Source organism: Planococcus citri, chromosome 4 (genome assembly GCF_950023065.1).
Source record: "Planococcus citri chromosome 4, ihPlaCitr1.1, whole genome shotgun sequence".
NCBI classification, from domain to species: Eukaryota; Metazoa; Arthropoda; class Insecta; order Hemiptera; family Pseudococcidae; genus Planococcus; species Planococcus citri.
In genome coordinates this window covers 16,315,076-16,336,028 of record NC_088680.1, presented here as the reverse complement: position 1 = coordinate 16,336,028, position 20,953 = coordinate 16,315,076, and the positions used below count along the sequence as shown (strand labels likewise).

Genomic DNA, 20,953 nt, shown 5'->3' with positions numbered 1-20,953 from the left:
TCAAGCGATGACGAATGACGCAAACCGGACATTTTTTCGATTTTTTTTGACGGAGCTGTGGCGCTTCAAAGTTTTCCAAAATGGCCGAAAATGGAAAATTTCAGTTGCAAATTGCTCCGGTTGTACGTGGTATAGAATTTTGAACTTTTTTTCAAATTGTAGTACTTTGAGAGGGTAATCGATGAGTGATGTCAAAATCAGTGTTGCCACTTTCAAAAACCTAAAAAAATCGATTTTAAAACTTATAATTTAAATATAACCACGATCTCGGCGAGTAAAAATTCTGAAAAAATTCTCAGTTTTAGTCCTTTTTATGTAGAATAACATATCAAAAAATTAGACTGGCATCTTTTTTCATTTTCGAGAAAAAAAAATTACAAGTTTTACAATTGCTGCAAAAGTACCATCCGAAACCTATAAAGTGAAAATTTTTGCATTTTTGAAATATTTTACCAATGTGTAGACGATAATGTGAAAAAAATCCCCCTCCCCCCATTTGTCAACGAATTGACATTTTTCGTGCTATAAATTTTTATTTCAAGAGTGAAATTAATGCATTTTTCGTCAATTTGTCGACAAATTGGGGGGAGGGGGATTTTTTTCACATTATCGTCTACACATTGGTAAAATATTTCAAAAATGCAAAAATTTTCACTTTATAGGTTTCGGATGGTACTTTTGCAGCAATTGTAAAACTTGTAATTTTTTTTTCTCGAAAATGAAAAAAGATGCCAGTCTAATTTTTTGATATGTTATTCTACATAAAAAGGACTAAAACTGAGAATTTTTTCAGAATTTTTACTTGCCGAGATCGTGGTTATATTTAAATTATAAGTTTTAAAATCGATTTTTTTAGGTTTTTGAAAGTGGCAACACTGATTTTGACATCACTCATCGATTACCCTCTCAAAGTACTACAATTTGAAAAAAAGTTCAAAATTCTATACCACGTACAACCGGAGCAATTTGCAACTGAAATTTTCCATTTTCGGCCATTTTGGAAAACTTTGAAGCGCCACAGCTCCGTCAAAAAAAATCGAAAAAATGTCCGGTTTGCGTCATTCGTCATCGTTTGATGACCTCTACAAATGATCTGATTTTGAAAAAAATCGAAGACCCCTCGTGCAAAAATCCGCCGATTTGGCATGGAATGACCCAATGTATTTCCAGCAAAATTGTTACATTTTTCATAATGTTGCAAAAATATTATTTCCCATCCCAAAGTTAGTATGTAATAGGTAGGTATATTTTGTGATGTACCTCTAAAAAGTATGTTTTTTCTGAAAGTGCTCACATTAAAAAAAGTGGTACATAATTGCATATTTATGCAGATATCAAGTGCATAAATGCACAGAAAAATACTACACCAAGAAATGCATTATCATTATTAATAATTATATCAAAACTCGCAACTTACTTAGTTCAATTTGTAAAAAAAAAAAAGAAAATAAATCCAATATGAATATCTACGCATTGCATAGATAGGTACACTGAGAGTTACATGCTTTGATGTATGCATAAAATAGTTGCAAAAATACATGAACTCCAAGATATGAAAAACGTCTGTCTTTATGCAGTTCAAAGTGCAGTGATAAACGCATGTAGTATACGCAGGTAGTAAACGCGGAGTTTTAGACATGCTAATATGCATACATTAACGCCTTAAGTGTCTATTTTTATGCACAACTATGCGTATACGCTTACCAAATGCATGCATATACGCACCTTTGCACATTTCACGGGTTGAATTGAATGTTTCACAAAAATGAATGGGTATGTAGATTAATTTAAAATAGAATCAGAAATAGGTTTTCAATAGGTGGATAATACAAACAAAAATTATGACTCAAAACTGACAGCCATTAAAAAAATTCACAATTCTGGGCCTAATTTACTTTACTTGTAAGGAGAAGTACCCAAAGACCATCATATATAAACAACCTTCCTTGACAACTGGCAGTTAACTAATGAAAGAATGAACCAAGGAAGAGAGCTAGAGAGGAATATAAAAGTGACCCTCTTATAGCACTTCAATCCAAATAACTTGTCTAGACAACGCTTATGAACTACTTAAATAGGACAATAGAAGAAATAGCAGAAATACTTATTTTTTTTTTTACCAAACAGATGGTGAAAGCTTTTACCATAAACATTGGATAACATGTAGACATGGTACCTAGACTGAGAATAGGGGATGTTCAATTAAAAATAAAACAAATGAAAGAATACCCCAACAAATAGTTGAAGAGGCACTTGGAATGCCTGAAATGAGAAAAAGAAAAGAAACATCCTCAGAATACTGAAGATATAGAACAGAACTGGGAATTGGCAGCCAAACTTACAAGAAAACTAAAACGATAGAAAATGCATGAGTAGCCGAGTAGGTGTAAAAAAATTAGAAATGACCCCAACAAATATGTACCTACATTGAATGAACCAAATCAACTGTGTACACTTATCTCTAATTACAACCACAAAAAAATTCAAAAATGTGTTAAAATGTGACATTTCCAAGTGATTGCAGTTTCATAGTATAGAGGAGGTCAAAATATATTTTATTCATTTTATTGAATTTAAAATCTGTAATATCCTATCATGTGAAAGTAAAGTTGAAGTTCTTATTCAAATTTCAAATTTATAAATACAATTTTCAAAAGGCGGGTGTTATTAGGTACATGGTACACCTTAACTCAATTTAGGAAAAATGAATAAAACCAACACCACTTTGAACTTGACAAATTGAAAATATTTCAATTTGAAAAGCACTACTAGTAAAATTAAACGGAATAATAAACTTACCCATCTGCATTGCATTGATGTTTTCATTCACATAGGTACACTTACACAATACTAGGTATACATTATTACAAATTAATCACCTGAACATATTTACTAAAAAAAAAAGCAATAACCTCTAAAAACAAAGTCCAACGCAAATTGAATGGCTTTAAAAATCACATAGCATCAACACCAACAACCTACCTCAATGGCAGGCAGCCAACTACTAAAACACAAGTTTGCTGGGAGTTGACATCAAGCCCAAACTTGTAACAAATCAACCAAATACATTCACCCAAAACAAAGTCCAACACAGAGTAACTACTAACTACACATTGAATTGCCTTAAAAATTAGAAAATCACATCATTGACACCAACAACCTACCTCAATGACAGATAGCAAACTACTAAAACAACTAACAAGAGTTTGCTGTTGTGACAAAACATCAACTTACAATTTCTTTTCTTCAAACTCTGGAATTAAAGCTCTTATTGGTTTTGGAGCATTTTGTGAGTTAGTAAAGTTGAGATATCTCAGACTCTTTACCATTGACAAAGAAAAATGTGATTAACAACAATGGAAACATTTAATCAATATTTAACTAGAATAACAATCAAAAAAATGTTCACAAAATATTCTTAACAATAAATGGACAGTTGTTCATATGGCTATGTGTATAAAATAATAAGTACTTTTATTAATCAAATATTTGTACCAGTAATTAAGTAAGGTAGCTAACACATTGAGCCATTGGAACACATAGAAAACTGACTTATGTAAAAAAAGCCAACATCAACTCCAGTAACATGGTATGGTGAATTGAAGAAGTCCTCTCACTCAACACATTGTTTAATTTTTGCCACAGCGCTGTCTAGCGCAGTAAAACTAATAGACTTGCTTGATCAAGGGACTTCTTTTATTCATCATACTACACTATAACCTCAAACTTGGAACAATTTTTATTCATTTTCATAATGGTACATCTACATACTACCTATGGTGGAAGTTAGGGTTTCTTTTTACAATATTGGGAACAAAAAGAATTGGAAGAATTAATGTAAGTTATGTTATTCTGTGAATGCTTTGGCTAATGTTTTGTATTCAAAGTCTTTGAAGAAGTAAGTTTTATATGAGGGGTATTCTAAAAGTTTTCTCCCTTAGTTTAGATTAGATCAGCTCAACTTGTGGCAGCACAGGCAAAATGAATGCTACAAAAATTGTTTGGGAGAGCCGAGTGATAACTGTGAGTACCAAAACATGCTGGATGAGGTAAAATGATATTTCAGTGACCCAACTAAGATAGCAGCCACATCCTAAGATGACATCAGGATTCTGCCATTAAGCTGAGAAGGAAATGGGCAAATACACAACATTGAGTCGATGCAACAGGTCCTTATAAATCTAGAATTCTTCGATCAAGACAATCTTAACTTTAGACATAGCCCACAATCACTGATCAGCCAATGTTGAATTAGTTCTTTGTAACAGAACAACAGAATGATGATGATGATACCTAACTAGGAATGTGAAATATACCAAACCAATGGCAAATACCAGGAGAACTAGGAGACCCCAAACATTAGCTTCATACACCTGACTTGAGCAATTCTTACAAGGCAGGAGCAAGCCCTGTCATTATCCTTGTGTTGAGCTTATTATTTAGTTACCTAATTAATAAGTTGCTAGAATATTAAGAACCTATAATTTCATTGGATTTTAGAGTTGAATAAAAGCTTATTATATGTATTACAGGGTATTATCTGTATTGATAATAAGGTAATATCAAAGTTTATGATTTGGAGATTGGAAATTATTATTTATTAAAACCTGTTGGACTGGGAATTGGTTATGGGAATGAATCTAATGAAAATCTACTGAACTGACACATCAGAATAGGTAATTAGGTATGTATGAAAATAGGTAACTGTTATTTTGGTTTCCTGCCAATCCCTGTTTCACAGTATTTATCTGTGGTAGTGATGACTGATGATAGTGATATCAAAGATTGTGGAAATTATTTAATAAAAATTCCATTTATATCATTTTTTGGTTCTGAAAATTTTTTGCCAAAGATGTAAAAAAAAATAATACATCAATTTGTGATATGAATGGAGGAGCAGCACATATTTCATGTAGGAGATTCAAGTTCACTTGCAATCACATACATGAGTAACTTTATTATGTACACAGCATGTACATATAATTCCACAATCTGACAGTTGTGCACTTCTTCTGAATATGCAAGGTTAATAATTGAAGTTATGAAAAATCATGCGCCAGATTTACATCAAATGAGTGAAAAATTTGGCCAGTAGCTATCAATATAAATCTGGACATTGAATTTTACAGGGATTTCAAGGGAATTAAACATTAAAAATAAAACATTTTATAATCACTCACCAAGTTACTGACGCACTTCACATTTCCCGAGTGTAGACTGTTCTTCAAAGTTGTTGAGAAAATTCTAATCATACGGTGAATTAGTACAATTAAAATTTTAAATTAAAACACGAGAAAAAAAATGAAAACAAAAATACAAACATTGAAACCTAAAAACAAAATTTAGGTCGAGTCAAAAATTAACATGTTCGGCATTATTTATAAATCCTATAAATTGGATTTAATGAACCGGAGGAGTAGGCTCTCCTATCACATGCGGCAATGTTTTTGTTCCAATCATTATTACCAACTATTTTCCACGAAATCAATTGTAGTTTTTGGACGACTAGAACGCGTGTGGTGTACAATAAATTATTGATCTAACATTGATGACTCGGCGAGTCACTTAATTTACATAAATTAAAAATATTACACACAAAAAAAAAAGAAAGAAAAGGTGAGCACAAAAAGCTCAAAAATACTGTAAGGCACTTTTTCAACACTAAAAGTAAGTATTTTTACCAAATAAAAAAAAGAAAAAAATTGAAAAAATTATACCCTACAAAAAACTAAGGAACTAAATACCAGGTATGGAAATACGCCATTTTCGGTTATAGATTTCGTAGTTTTGACAGCGATGTGATTTTTTAATTTCAGTCATATAATGAAATGGAATCAAAAAAATGGTGGGAAAATGTCTATTTTGCATATTAAAATGAATATGAGGTGAAAAAGTAACGTAAATTGGCGGTATTATTAATAAATTGGGAACTTGAAAATTTTTTTCTATAACCAAAGATGGCGTATTTCCATACCTGGTATTTAGTTCCTTACAAAAAACGAGTTACATCTAAAAAAAAAAAAAAATAACGATTAGGGAAAACGAAGAAAAAGAGAGCTCTTGAGAGAATTCGATAAAGGCACTTCATTAATTAATTTAAAGAGAAAGAAAATAAATTATTAAATACTAAAAATACGAGGTAAAGGCACTGGGTAAGGCACAGGTACACGTACTACAGTCTTCCAACAGCTTCGATACTGAAACATTCGTCATTTCGAGCTGAAAAAATGGCAAAAAAATCATTAATAAAAAAAATTGAAATATTTTTTTATCTCATCTGTGTTTATGATCAAGTATTCTAACCTGCTATTTCAGGAACATGAGAGATGAAGTAGTTCTTCATTTTGAACCAATTACTATGGATTCTTCGTCTATTTAGGAATTTCATTCGTTGAATCGATATCACGCATAATACATACGATCTACGAACAAATAAATCAATAATTAAATCTATCATTCTATATCAGACCGTATTTTCAAGACATCTTACCTGAACTTCTGTTTAATTGAGATCTTGTGTGTGATGTGACTGGAATAAGTTCGAGCTCCGGTGACAATACTGCGAGCACTGCGAGCAATTTCTTCACATCTATTCTTGTACACGTGAAGGGTCACCACTAAGTAATTCTTCTGATAGATTAACGATCGTTGGCTGTGCTCAGCTTTCAACATGCGTAAAAATATTCTCTGAAAAATACAAAAAATATCACGTTATTAGATCATTTAATAATTACCTAATTACAATTAGAAGTTTGAGAAATCAACAAAGAAAAAGAAGACGGGAGATGTGAAAAAAATCAAGGATGAAAAAGAATTCAATTTCTCACTTAACACATCGGTGCTAAAAATTTTACTGGAGATTAATTACCTGAGCTTCGAACACAATCTGTTTGCAGTTGTCTTGCGACGTATTGAGTTCTTCTATAAGTTTGGTAAAATTTTTCTGGAACTCTTGACATTCTTTCTGAAGCTTACGCTGCAATTCGACCGAAGACTGTAATTCTTTACGATGTGCGTCGCCTTGAGAACTAATTATGATACGTCGAGCTACTTCGGCGGTTTCAGCAGCGTTTAATTTATCTTCTATTTTTTTCTTCAACCACGTCACCTCTTCCAGTTTACTTTTAATATCAATCAGCTGTAAAACAGAAAGAAAAATTTTTCAGTCAGGAATAAAATTGATCTTTTGACGTAAAATTCATTTTCAAAATAAAACTCACCTGTTTCTCGACTTTATGCTTTTCAGACGATAACTCTTTGACGATAGATTCCAGATTCTTACGATTGGTGCGTTCTTGGTTCAAATTACAACGAATCGTTCTCAACTCGATTTTTTTCTTTTCGTAATCGTATTTCATTTTATTGTATTTTTCTTCCATGTCGGCGATTCTTTCCTGCAAAATGATAAAACGAATAAATATCTCGACCATATGCATTGTTACGAGTCAAACTGCTACTTACTTTTAATGGATTCAATGATCGAGAAAGTTCGCTTTCGGAATCCGAGTGATATTGAGTGATGGCTTTAACGGAATTCAATTCGGCGATCAAAGAATCGATTTTATTCCTCAGAACTGCGCATTCCTGCTTCAGTTTCAAATTCTCTCCGTACGTGTTATTCAACTGTTCCATGATCTCCTACGTTACAAAAGATGAAACAGAAAGTCAAAAAACTAAACAATAGAAAATCATCCTCACAGAAGGGTATAATTACTTCTGATTTTTTATGATCGGTGGCTTTCTTTTCAGCAGCCTGTTTCTTGTACTGATCAAAGGCCAATTCGACCTGTCTACGAGTGGTTTTCTCAGTCGTATATTCGATCTCCATTTTCACTGATTTATCTCTGTACTCGTTCATTTTACCCCTACGAAAATAATGAAAATTTGTAAAATAATATCGATGTAGTGGTTTATTTCAAAAGGACCAGTTTGCAAACTTACGCTAGGAACGTTATACGGTCCTCGGCGTATCCGTGAGCGGTAACCAGGCGATTCATTTGTAATTGCAGGTCGTAGTTCTTTTCGGAAACGTCTTTGTTTAATCTTCTTTCGGTATCCAACAAGACGGTTAAACCTTCGACTGATTTATTCAGTGCGTCGAATCGGTTGCGGATGACGTCGTCGAAAGCGTACCATTCGTTTCTCAAGACGGACTTTTCGTCTTCGTTCAAAACCTAGATGGTGAAATCATACGTATTACAATGCAATGCAATAGAATGCAAAATATAAGATGGACATTTTCGTCGAGAAATAGATCATTGAGGAACTATACCTCGAATCCTTCTTTCAATACTTTGATCAAGATATCGTGTAGATCGGTGTCGTTGATTGGAGACGATTTTCGTAACTCTTCGAGGAACGATTTGCTGGTTACGATGCCCAGTTCCAAATTCTGCATCATGTTTTCGTCCAGCATGGCTGCCAAATCGACTTCGTTTTGGACTTGCTGCGTTAGACTGCTTAAAGAGCCTGAAAAAAACCATTGACAATATTCGATTGATTAATAATTCAGATCAACGATGAGTGATGAAAAATAACGAGACATCAATTCATCGATTCACTCACCATTTTCCGAACTAATACCGCCGGTTCCGAGGGCATTGGTCACTTGACCGATTTCATCGTCTTGGAATTTCTGTAGATATTCATTTCGTCTTTGCAAATCTCTCACGTGAGTTTGAGCTTTCTCAATGGCATCTTCGAGTTGTGTTATTCTACCCCTTAACACACCCACTTCTTCGTCGTTTTTCACCACTTCTGATGCCTCGCTGGTATCTTGAATCTGCCTCTCAGTTAGTTTTTCAATCACCCTGGATAATTTTTCAGTCTTCGATCTTTCTTCGTCCAGTTCCCTGGTGAGGTTTTCTATCTGTCTGGCGAATTCTTCGCATTTAATTTGAGCCTGGACTCTTTCATCGACCACAGCCTTGAACCACTTTTCGTAATTTTCATTCATTTCCTTGATTTTGTTCTTTTCAGAGTCCAATAAAGTGGTTAATTCGGTTATACGACGATCTTTTTGTTTAAGGTAGTGTTCGTTCGATGGTTTTTCAGCTTGAAGTTGTTTGACGGCGTCTTTGAGCGATTCTATTTCAGTCAGCTGTCGTTTTAGATCATTTACGATGGTTTTCTTGGATTCTAGCTCTTTGGAGAGATCAGCCACTTGCTGCTCTAATCTCGTATATTCTTCATCGCTGTGCAGATGAGTGGATTGATTCAGAGTCCAACTTTTATCGTTCAAGTCGGCGCTGAATAGGTCGTCTTTGAAAGTCACCTCCTGAAATGTGAAAATCGAACTTTGTAATGAAGGTATCAGATTCCATGAACTTGGACACCGCTTTATATTACACTCACCTTACGTAAAGTTGAATCTGGTCTGACTAATATTTCGTCTATCTCTTTAATTGGTTCTAAGCTAATCGAAGACTCGTTACTGGCGCTGGAGCCGAGTAAAGGCTACAAAAACGAAACGAAAATGTCTCAATTATTAATTCAACATATTAAAATATCACTTTTAATATTACTCTTCAATAAAATTTACCTTTTTAATAATGGACGAAGATATGGAAATACATCTCGGCGACAATGAGACATCGGATACGACAGCGTGTCTCGTATGATCCGACATATCCGCGTACGATTCCAACGTTTCAGTAAAATTGACTCGTTTCGAAGAGCTACTTTTACTATCGATCTCGGTCGAATGACTCTTATTGCCAATTTCAGCCAACGACTTGAAAACCTCTAGTTTATCTTGCAGTTGATTGATTTGTTCGTTTTTTTCTTGCAATAATTGCTCAACGATGGTGGACAGGCCCAAGTCTTCGTGCGGCTCTTTCTGATGGTCTTCGATTAATTCGTTCAACTTGTAAATTTCTTCGTTCGATTCGTGTACTTCTTTTTGTAGCCTTTCGTTGATTGTTTGGAATTTTTGTATTTTTTCTGCGAATTCGGTTTCGGCTGACTTGATGTATTTGTTCAAATGCTCGATTTTTTTGGATAAATCGTTGAGCTGAGTATCTTTGGAGGAGATTTGTTTCTGATATTTGTCCACTTCGCACTGCAATGATTCTATGGTAGCGGTGAGTTTGATTACGATTTCTGATTCGGCTGAGTTCGAACGATGTTGCCAATTGTTTAGTTCGATTCTGGCCTCTGATAGTTTAGCGGTGGTTTCGTTCAACGTTTCTTGCAGAGTGTCTCGTTCTAATTGCAGGTCCTGATGGACAGAAAAAAAAAGATGCAGAGTAGAAGGTAAATCGACGTGTTGAATTTCACTTCCTCAAAGAGCTCAAAAAACTTACAGTGATAACCACCGATAATTTATTGATCTGCATTTCGTGATCTTGTATTCTCTTCAGGGCGGCATCTTCGGCTCTGAACAGTTTCTTTAGCTTTTCGTTGAAGCAGACTAGTAAATCAACAGGCATATCTGATCCACTGGGTGACACCTGATTCAATCTATCAGCAATACGATCGCAAACCGATACATCCTCCGAAGGTGAGCTAGCTACGGTACCTAAACAGACAAAACCCCAATTTAAAATCACATCATTCATTTTTCAGTGAGTTTTTTACTCTGATTTTTCACAACTTACTCGAACTAACAGTCACATAATTATTCTCCAGCTCCCTGGTCCTACACATGACCATTTTCTCAACCTCCATAAGCTGGTTTTTCATCTGCCTGATCATAGCTGAACTAATTTCGTGTTGTTCTTGCAAATAGTCCAACTGCTTGGAGCCGTTATCTTGCAACGAATCCAATTCCAGACGCACGCTTTGGTAATCCTGTTGGATTTGAGCTAATTGCTCCTTGACTTCGTTCAATTCAACCGAAGCATTCTCAGCTAGTACAGATTTCTGGGCTAGTTTCAGTTCCAGGTCTGCGTTGCTTTCTCTGAATTCCGAGATTTTAACCTCAGCTTTGTTTAAATTCTCTTCTAATTCTTTTTCACGTTCTTTGGTCTGTTCGTAGTCTTCGACAAGTTTGCCAAGTTGTTTCTCCAACATGTTTAATTCATTCGAGTAGGTTTGCAACGTTGATAATTCGCGTTCTTTTTCTCTCAGTTGATCGTGTAAATCGCGAACTTTTTTATCGGATTCTTCGCGTTCGAGTTCTCTTTCGGCTGTTTCTCGTTCCAGGAATAGCTCTAAGCTTTTCAGTTTCTTGCTGGCTGCTTCGATCTGAGAAATTGACGAAATGGAATATTAATTAACAAAAATGGTATTTTTTTTAGCAGAAAGAAGGTCTGATCAAGTACTTACTTGAGATTGCAAGTCGTGTTTGTCTCGTTTGGCTTCTTCGCGTAGCTTATCACATTCTGAGCAAAATTCTTCGACTCGATTGGACGTATCGAATGATTTGTTTCCGGAGATTGGACCTTCATCTGCAATGAAAATGACAGAGATATTAGGATTAGAAAATCCAATACGAAGATTTTGAACAAAAACGATAAAATGAAGAGTACGTAATGATTCTACATAAAAATTGTTGTCAAGTATCAGAAATTTGCCTTTCAACTAAAATAACTTTCGTACCTTCTCCGTAACCTTCTAAAGATTCCATACAGCTGATTTTTTTATTCAACCGAGCTACTTCCCGGGTTTGTTTTTCGATATCGTCCAACGCTTCGGCATATTTCTCTTGTAATACCGTCATTTCCTGAAAGATGACCAAAAATTAGCTCAATCGAACTTCTAATGCAAACAACTCCAATACAACAAAATTCATCAAAATTATCGTACATTTTCCAAAAGCTCAATTTTGCGTTGAACGCTGGCCTCGTCCGTCTGGGTTCCAATTTCCGTTTTAATCTTATCATCGAGATCGATATTTTTGCCCGATGTTAAACATAATATGGCAGCGGCGTCGTTTTTCAGTTTTTCAAACCAATTACTCAACTCAGATTGGTTGAAGGTTTTGTTACAATCCAGAGTAAGATTTGTCACAGTTTCGTCTCCCAAAAGACCGGTTATTTCCAGCGTGTTCGAAGCTCGCTGTATTCTGTTCAAGGTTTCCTTCTCAGTATCGTTCAAACTGCTCAGGACGTCATCCAAGGTGAGATTTATTGGTAACAAGGGAGGAGCCAGGCCCAGTTTGTTCAATTCACCGGTAAGGGTAGCGTTCCGGTCGTCGTCTAGGGTTGTGATGTATTTACGGAATCCTTCGCAAGCGCTGTACAACGTTAGGATCACTTTTCGAAGGGTTTCCCTGTACGAAATTGAACAAAAGTTGAGATAAGATTCATATTTATGTAGTTAGAAAATCAACGGAGAGAGAAGACGAGATGAATACCTTTGTAATAAGATTTCTTCCAGGTCGTCAGTTGAGATACTTTCGCGGTCTGTGGTGTCTGGAACGGTTTTCTGATGGGAAAAAATGAAATAAAAAAAATTAATGAAATGATGCGATAATTGGATGTTTTTCCAAATTTTTGATAGGAAGAAATAAAATAAAATAAAATTTGAAAAAAACGATTTTTTCACTTTTGGACATTGAATTGTCCATTTCTGAATTTTTTCTACCAATTAATCCATAAAATTTTAAAAACTGCAGTTTATCATGACAAATCTTCTAATCTTTCATCAAAAATACATCAATTTCCAGAATTAGAATCGATCATTATTTCCTTTGCTGTCTGATTTTGATCTCTGGTGTCGATAGAACAATTTTTTGAGTAATTCTAAAAGCTTCAGAAAAATCGAACTACTCCTAAAAAATTCTACCACGTAATTAAATTTCAATTATAAAACAAAAAAATTCAAAGGAAAACAGATTCCATTTCTTTTCGTTCCCTTCCACCCATCGTGATAAAATCTTCGAAAAAAACGATGAATTTCAACATTGAATTTTTGTAACCAGAAAACATGAAAACTGAATTAGTAATTCGATGGAAATGGAAAAACTAAAAAAAGATCTCATCACCTCATTCAACGCTTCGTTATTCCGTCCATCATCGAACGTCGTATTGTGAGATTCGCAGCGGTGGAAAAGTTCACGGAACATGATCAATTCTTCGGGCCAAATCACCTCTTCGTTTCCTCCCTTAGACGTCAACTCCTGCACGAAACAATTTGTAAAATCGATTAACAAAATATATAATATCCTTTTGACAGACAATTTAAAGCACACGATGCGTGCTCGACGACTATTTTATTCAACCTTGAAACACGACTTTACGAAAACTTGGCAAGTTTACCTTAATTTCAGAATACAAAGATGAAATGATATTCTGTCGAGTGTTTTCAATATCACGTAATTTCTCTTGCAACTCGTCGACGGTCTATAAAAACGAGAAAAAAAATTCAATATCGCGTAGGGTTTTCGCGATTAATCGCAATTACGAGAAAAATTACTTTTTCAAGAACGTATTTATCGTCACGGAAGCTATTGACTTCGGTCTCGTAGCGATTCTTCATTCTAGATAACTCTTCTTTAATCTTATCGATGATATCGCTTTCTTGAAGATTCTGATTCTGCAACAGGTACACGTTTTCGGCGAGCTGCTTCTTAAGCGAGCTGATTTCTGCGATGTGTTTTTCGTTGATTTGGAGTAATTCTTTGTTTTGACAAATCAAAGCGTTGTTTTCGAGATTGGCTTTTTGAAGTTCTGAATTCAACGTCGATGTAACCGATTCTAGCTCTGATTCGAAGCGTTGTTTCATTTCGTCCATTTCTTTTTTATACTTTTGTTTGAAAAATTTGATTTCTTTGTTTTTGTATTTTTTCGAAGGCGAACAATTGCAGGATTGCGATTTATACTGGTTTTCTTTGATTACCTAAAATCAAAGTATATTAAAAGGCTAGAAACTTATTAAAACAATACACATACAATAAGAGATAATTATGATAAATTCGTACAGATCTTAGCGCTGAATCGACAGCCAAATCAGTGAGAGACGATTCGATTTGATCTCTCCATTCCTGATCCCGTTTACTCAGCTCTTCGTTGTGTTTCAGGATTAAATCGTTTTCAATATTCGAAACAAATTCGGAATCGGACACATCTTGAAGTTTGTCGAGCTCGTCTACGTAATCTTGTTTAACTTGAGAATAAATCGAACGGACGGAATCTTCGAGATTTTTCTCATTCAGCAAATTATTCAATTGATGTTGCAGAGATTCGAATTTACCAATGAATTTGGCCTCCACTGATCGTTTCATTTCGCGGATTTCTTCATCTTTCTTCTTTTTCAAACGTTCCTTTAGTTTGTCCACTTCGCATTGATACGCTTTTCGGATATTTTTCAATTCTTTATCGAGCAGTTTTTGTAAATCTTTGGTCGAGTTGTCGAGATTCGAGTCTGTGAATCTGAAACATGCGTGAAATATTACAACCAACTCGATTTTAATTCGGACGAGAAGAACGAAATGTAACGAAATACATACTTGGTAGAACTGATCGCTTCGTAGTTCTCATCATCGGGTTCGATTTCCGAATACGAATCACTATCCGAATCTCTACTACACTGGTAACTTTCTTCGGTAAAACTATCAAAAAACAGTATTTCAATATAAAGTTCCATCTGCATTAAATTAGGTAAACAAACCTCAACTTACTGTCGAATGCTTTCAGTACATTTGTTCTCGAAATACTGTCGCAATTCGGACATCTCCGAGTTGTACTTCTTCTCTAATTTTTGTTTAACCGAGCTCAGTTCTTCATCTTGGTGGTCTACTAAGTCTTTGAGTCTTTGTTCGCAGTCATTCTGTAGCTTGGAGATTTGTGTTCTAAAAATAACTACGATGTTAATAAGCATAAAACACATTATTCTCAAGATTGAAACAAACTTACTCATGCTCAGCGATCAACTGCTCTTTCTCGAGTAACAATTGTTCAATACGTTGACAAAGCGATGAAGTATCCTCCGACGATGGTTTATTCTGCACATCTTCGATTTTAAATCTGACGTTGGAATTTTGCAACTGGTCCAAGTTCGCAGATCCGTGAACGCTTTTTACACATTCTACGAATTCTATACAAGAATACATCGTCAAATAAGGTATCGAATCGGAACAAAGATGAAAATCAGTTGGGTAATTCTTACCTGTAGAGTACTTGGAGATATTTCCGTACAGTTCGTTCAGCTTATAGAATACATCCTGATCACTGAATACGTCGTTCTTGAAAGTGTAATTCTGACCGTTCTCCGTGTCCCACGATACGATGAATTTATAATCGGGACCGCAAAACTCGGTTTGAAACATCTTTACGTGTTAACTGCACAATCCTTGGAGATGAGCTCGTATAAACGCCAAACACGTGAAAAATGGAATAGTTGGTGCATCATAGCATAGTACGCAAAATTGCTATCTAACGACTTACATCGCTTCCTGTTTCTAAATAACGAAGGGAGGCATCGCGCACTTATGAGTTAAAAATAAATATCTATAATAAAGTATTTCCAGCAGCTTGTTGCGACAAAAATCACCGTTTTTTCATTCTTTTTATAGCAACGGAATAACCAAATCGTCTGCTTCGTTAGCAACCCAAACAAACACTATTTTTCCCGCCATTTTGACTTTCGCAATGGAATGTTGTTCTCAAATTTTCACATCGGTCATTGGTTCTTAAACCACAACCCAACGTAAACGAGCCAATCCTCGAACGATGTTGTTTGGTATTTAGGATGTTTACGTTTTAACGCGCTCTGATTGGTTGAAATACACATGTGGTGTATTCCATCCAGTTTTTCGCGTGTTTACGTATCTTTGGAGAAATCTCGAGCCATCCGTTCGATTTCGAATGAAATGAAAACGTGAATAAATTTAAATTCCAGAAATTTGGGACCGTATTTCGGATATAAATCGATAATTTATTGTATTATGAGCGTTTTATTAATCATCGAGTGTTCGAATACGTTGAAATCATAATACTAAACACATCCGTTGATCGTTCGACCGACATTTCACAATGGAAGCAATGATAGCAAAATCCCTCTCTGCCAATAATGAAGAAAGAAAATTGGTAATTTTTTCAATTATTCGATTCTATACGGATAAATATCTATTATAATGTATATTTAGTGGTTCATCCAATGCCCTGAAGTGTTTACGTTGCATGAAACACATCCGAATCACCCTCATAATTCACCATCATTCGATGTACCTGTGATTCTAGGCTACCAAACATATTTGCGAAGTGATGAAAATACCAGCTGCATTTCACGAATTTTGGAGCGTAGTTGTAAACAGCAGTAATCCAGATGCCCGTCAAGCAGCTGCGATGTATTTCTATAAAATGGTGCAGAAGAAAAAGAAATGGAATCAGTTGGCCGACGAAGTGAGACAGAGGTATGCATTGAAACACCTTCATTATCGTGTGAAATAATCGAGTCGTGATTCTAATTGGAGATATTTTGCAGAATCAAAGAGAGCGTTTTGGAACGTATTCATCAAGAACCAGAAAAGAAAGTTAAAACGGTGATCGTTCAGTCTGCTGGTCAGATTGCCTTGAATGAGGCGGATGGATGGCCCGAATTATTTCGACTTATCGAAGAAACCATCGGATTTGAGGGAATGACCGAAATGCGAGAAGTACGTGATGCTTGCGATTGATGTCAAGTTTCTCAACGGTTTATTAATTGTTGAATTTTACAGCTCGGTATGTTCGTATTGAGTATTTTGACCGAACACGCTACTGGATTGTTCGAGTTGCATGTAACAGCGTTGATGAATGTGTTTGGATCTATTTTAACGAAACCCGAATATTACGGATCATCTTTAGCTTATCTGACTGTAATTAGTATGAAAAATTTCCTATTGTTTTTCCACGCCAAAGATAAAGCGGTACGTAATCTGTTCAACTTGCTCGAAACCGAAATAACTCTGCTTGACGATGTATTAATCGACGTATTATGTAACAGGTGGCGCAAAATTTCGAATACTTAATTCCATCGGTGATAGAAGTAGTCAAAGCTCAAAGTACTAGAAACCGACCGGATCGTTCGATCGAATGCTTGATGTTTTTCGAAGCTTTATTAGAAGCTTATCCTCGCGTTGTGACTGCTAATTTGAAATCCATTATCGAGAATCTACTCAGAACAGCTATATTTTTAAACGTCGATGAAATTAGTTGCAGAATTCTCGACGTCATTTCGACTGTAATTTGCCAAAAAACAAAGGTAGAACGTCCCAGTCGTTTAGATAACGAAGGGGTTTGGATTTTTAATCCATTTGTTCGTGTTTTAGAAAATTGCTAAAGATAAAGATATATTACAAATGCTGTGCCAAACCTTGTACGAAATAATCAGCTCTCCGAAATCCGTCGAAGAAGGAAAAGACCACTACGATGTGTACGATAGCACCTCGAGCATAGTTAATGGAGCAGTCGATCTGCTAGATACTTTATCCAACGAAATAGATCCCGATATCTTAATGAAACACATGGTACGTAACGTATTCCCCAGTGATACATAGAATTTAATCACAACTGAACTAAACTAACGAGGTCATTTCACCATTACAGATGCCAGTTCTCGACGGAGCTTCCACCAGCGAGAATATATTTTGTAAAAAAGCCGTCTACATTATCCTCGGAGTACTCGTAGAAAAATGCAAAAGTCAGATTAAAGCAGCCGGATTGAATCAAATCATCGCTTTCATCCAAGCAGGCCTATCTTCAAATTGTTATTTATCCCTGAACGGAGCCCTATTCGCGTTTTGGAGATTCCTCGATAATTTCCAACCCGAGATCAATATATTTTTACCAGACTTAGTTCCACTTCTGTTGCAATTGTTGCAAAACGTCGAAACGAATTTGAAAAGGATTGAAGGTCACATGGTACCGAAGATGTTCTCAACATTGAACGAATGCTGTGAAATTTTAGATTCTTCGTTGGAGCCCATTTTACCTATAATGGTTCCTACTCTATTGGGAGTAATTAATTCTTCGATTAAGGTGCACTATAGAGAATTAGCCATCAGTGTGATTGGACAAGCTGGTGGGTGTTTGAGGAATTCCAATTATTTAGCGAATTTCCCTGATTCTAAATTAATGAATGTGGGGTTTATTTTAGGTGCTGCCACGAAACGAGGATTTAGAGAGTATTTTTCAGCTGTGTTGGAAGTCCTGAGACCGTTCTTGGCCGATAATCTACCAGATGATCAGTTACCTTTGCAAGTTCAAACTTTCGGTGAGGTTTTTTCCCAAAGAAATCATAACAATAATATTATTATTTTTATCTTATTCGTTTTTGTTTGGATTTTAGATACTCTTGGCACGTTATTTAAAAGCTTATACGTAAAAGGAGACGAAATACAGCTGGTAGATGACGTAGTCAATGTTACTCTCACTATAACGGAGCTGAAAAATTGTGGCGAATTGAGAAGTGGATTATATTCGATGCTCTCCGATTGCTCAGAATTTATGAAAGAGAAAATGGAGGGCTATATTCCCAGGATTTTAAAACTGATGGAAATTTCGTTCAAAGAAATCGATTCTTATGTGAGTTCTGTCAGAAGTGATCAAATCATCTGCTCGGTGTGTTGATTTTTGCACCTAGGTAATTATCGTTTTTGCCATTTTTCTCACAGCATCCAGATTTCTCCGCCGAAGAACTCGCTGCTCAAGGCATGACTTTGGATGCAGATGATGGCGACAAGAAAACTGCTCGTGAGTTTTTCTGCAACTATCATAAAAACCCACTGATTCAAAAGTTTTCATATTTTTACAAAACTGATATCTTCTGGATGTTTTTTTCAGCCATAAAAGATCTAAAAATAATCGAAGAGAAAGAAGAAGCTTTAATGGCGTTGGGAAATATCGCTTTCAACACCGGGTACGTCTCATTTCATCTCAAGCTTCCATCATTTTCGTGATGAAATTCTCACTCGAACTTTGTTCTCATTTCAGGGCACCTTTTCAACCATATTTGAAACATTGTTACGGACTTTGCTTCACGTTAGCGTCTCATGAAAACCATGTCATCAGAGCTGCTGCCATCGAAGCTCTAACCAATTTGTATATATCGATAAAACGATGTTTTCCTGACGAAGTTTCGAGTACGTTCAGCCACTGAGTCTCCCTTCACTTCACGTTAATCGAGCATCGTCATAACTTGTCACTTTTTTACAGCTGGTATTCCTAATACTTATCTATCGCTGGTATCAAAATTCAACGAAGTCGTCAAGCAAGACGAAAACATCGATGTTGTATACGCTGTGCTGGAAGGATACCAAAAAATATTGAAAAATATACCCCAAGTTGCGGCTGTAGTCGTCGAAGAAACACCCAACACTGGAACTACTACCACAAACGGCGCAATTATAGGCAGCGTTATCAAAACTGTCATCACTGATAAGGTTCCGTTCGTCTTTCAGAGGGAAATCATTACTCAGTTTTGTACTAATTCAAATTGATCCATTTTCATTTTGTTTTTATAGTGCCATTGTCAAAAGCTCAAAATGAGAGAAGACGATAGCGATGATGATGAAGACGACGATGACGATGATGACGACGACGACGAAGAAGAAATCGAAGATATGTATAGCTTGGATCACTTGACCATCTCCGCCGAAGAATTAATACCTCTGTTAGGAGATTCTCTACCCCTAGACACGTTCGTGGTATATTTCTTCAGTTTTCAAAGACATTTGCTCAAATTCTTGGTAAGTTTACAAATACATATATGTACCTCAATTAAAACCAATGTTCCCTAAAATACTCATGTTTTTTCGTACACAGGAAAAACACCACGCTAAAGAAGTTCGCGAATCAACCTCAGCCACATTAGGTCTCTGCGCCAAATACCTAGGAAGTTACATGAATGTTTTCGCCATCGAATTCGCACCTATTCTGCCCACTCTTATGAGAGATGCCAACGAATTCGTCAGAAACAACGTAGCCTTCTGTTTAGCTCAAATGGTCATTCATGGAAAAGAAGCCATGTATACGTATCCTTTTCATTGATTTACTTTTAGATCATTTATTTCTACAAAATGTGAATAATTCTGAAAGATATTCCTCCTTAAATCAAGTTTCTTTAGATATTTCAACGAAATGTCTATCTCATTACTCAACTGGTTACGAACCGAAAGCTGCGCTATGGTTTTAGATAACATTTGCTCTGCTATTGCCAGCTTAATAGTCGTTAATAAAGATATGCTGCCTTTAGACGACGTAAGATCCACTGATTTTCTACTCAGTCGTCAGAAAATAGCCGAGTTGATTATAATGATCATTTTTCTGCGCAGATTTTACCAGATTACTTTCGGTATTTACCGTTGAGAGAAGATTTCGATGAAAATACCGTCGTATTTAGATCTTTTGTAGCGTTATTCCAGAATGATAAATATAAACAGTATTTAGTAAAGGCGGTCGAAGTAGTGCTCGTTAGCTCGATCAGTAAACAAGTTCAATCAGATGGTGAGTTCGTCTTTCTACCCCCTCATCACTTCTTTTCGCTTTGTAACTGATGAAATTCAATCGAATGTTCGTTTTTTTCTGTTTAGAAGCGAAACAAGAAGCTTACAGATTATTCGAACTAATCACCAAGTTCTACGCCAACGATAAAGAATTAATATTGAGAAGCTTGCCTGAAGAACTAAGACCTCATTTTGTCGCATCTTTGTAACTTGAAATATTTATCTCTTAACTAAATTATTTTAGCGAAGAGGAAAAAGAAACCACGAAAGTAGTATTAATATTCTCAATATTCGTACGAATTGTTTTCTTTTTCTTCTTTCTGGAGTTTTCTTGTGGATATCTGTGATCGTTTTTTTATAATTATTATTATTGTTGTTGTTAATTCTGTTATTGTATAATAGTGTAACTAATTTTTAATAGAGTTTACTCGTTTTTAATAACATTGTGTATAAGTAGATGCTGTTGTCTGTTCTGTGACATGACCTATATTTATTGCGTAAATAAGCGCTGAAATTAATAATATTTATTATATTATTTCGATTCGACTGATCTATGATTATTTTGAATAGAAGTTCCTCTGCGTT

At 35.5% G+C, this 20,953-nt stretch overlaps 2 protein-coding genes across 2 annotated transcripts; one reads left to right on the top strand and one right to left on the bottom strand.

Moving 5' to 3' along the window:
• Nucleotides 1–5,664: 5,664 nt before the first annotated feature.
• Nucleotides 5,665–15,519, bottom strand: LOC135845637 (putative leucine-rich repeat-containing protein DDB_G0290503). Its single transcript, XM_065364335.1, has 26 exons — nt 15,052–15,519; nt 14,799–14,979; nt 14,564–14,734; nt 14,393–14,494; nt 13,865–14,315; nt 13,360–13,782; nt 13,203–13,286; nt 12,929–13,063; nt 12,299–12,369; nt 11,749–12,214; nt 11,542–11,665; nt 11,269–11,390; nt 10,599–11,187; nt 10,305–10,519; nt 9,542–10,219; nt 9,355–9,456; nt 8,566–9,277; nt 8,273–8,469; nt 7,942–8,174; nt 7,715–7,865; nt 7,462–7,638; nt 7,221–7,394; nt 6,869–7,138; nt 6,491–6,687; nt 6,304–6,422; nt 5,665–6,219 (listed from the first exon to the last, which is right to left on the bottom strand). The coding sequence occupies exons 1-26, from the start codon at nt 15,209–15,211 to the stop codon at nt 6,173–6,175; spliced, it is 6,351 nt and encodes a 2,116-aa protein (XP_065220407.1). The 5' UTR covers nt 15,212–15,519; the 3' UTR covers nt 5,665–6,172.
• A 194-nt stretch (nt 15,520–15,713) lies between these two features.
• On the top strand, nt 15,714–20,914 carry LOC135845638 (importin-4-like). The gene is made up of 18 exons (XM_065364336.1): nt 15,714–15,971; nt 16,125–16,297; nt 16,369–16,540; nt 16,604–16,792; nt 16,870–17,127; nt 17,195–17,392; nt 17,472–17,946; nt 18,022–18,138; nt 18,214–18,449; nt 18,539–18,617; nt 18,708–18,783; nt 18,858–19,006; nt 19,080–19,306; nt 19,388–19,612; nt 19,689–19,897; nt 19,991–20,123; nt 20,198–20,369; nt 20,456–20,914. The coding sequence occupies exons 1-18, from the start codon at nt 15,918–15,920 to the stop codon at nt 20,575–20,577; spliced, it is 3,264 nt and encodes a 1,087-aa protein (XP_065220408.1). The 5' UTR covers nt 15,714–15,917; the 3' UTR covers nt 20,578–20,914.
• The last annotated feature ends 39 nt before the right edge of the window (nt 20,915–20,953 follow it).

What these genes read in the sequence shown, in the direction of transcription:
- LOC135845637 (XM_065364335.1), bottom strand. Translation starts at nt 15,211, where the DNA reads ATGTTTCAAACCGAGTTTTGCGGTCCCGATTATAAATTCATCGTATCG. An exon ending in GAAGCGATCAGTTCTACCAA is followed by an intron (nt 14,316 to 14,392) that starts GTATGTATTTCG and finishes CGCATGTTTCAG; the next exon opens with ATTCACAGACTCGAATCTCG. An exon ending in TATTGAAAGAAGGATTCGAG is followed by an intron (nt 8,175 to 8,272) that starts GTATAGTTCCTC and finishes TTCACCATCTAG; the next exon opens with GTTTTGAACGAAGACGAAAA.
- LOC135845638 (XM_065364336.1), top strand. Translation starts at nt 15,918, where the DNA reads ATGGAAGCAATGATAGCAAAATCCCTCTCTGCCAATAATGAAGAAAGA. An exon ending in TTTTCCTGACGAAGTTTCGA is followed by an intron (nt 19,007 to 19,079) that starts GTACGTTCAGCC and finishes ACTTTTTTACAG; the next exon opens with CTGGTATTCCTAATACTTAT. An exon ending in GGAAAAGAAGCCATGTATAC is followed by an intron (nt 19,898 to 19,990) that starts GTATCCTTTTCA and finishes AAGTTTCTTTAG; the next exon opens with ATATTTCAACGAAATGTCTA.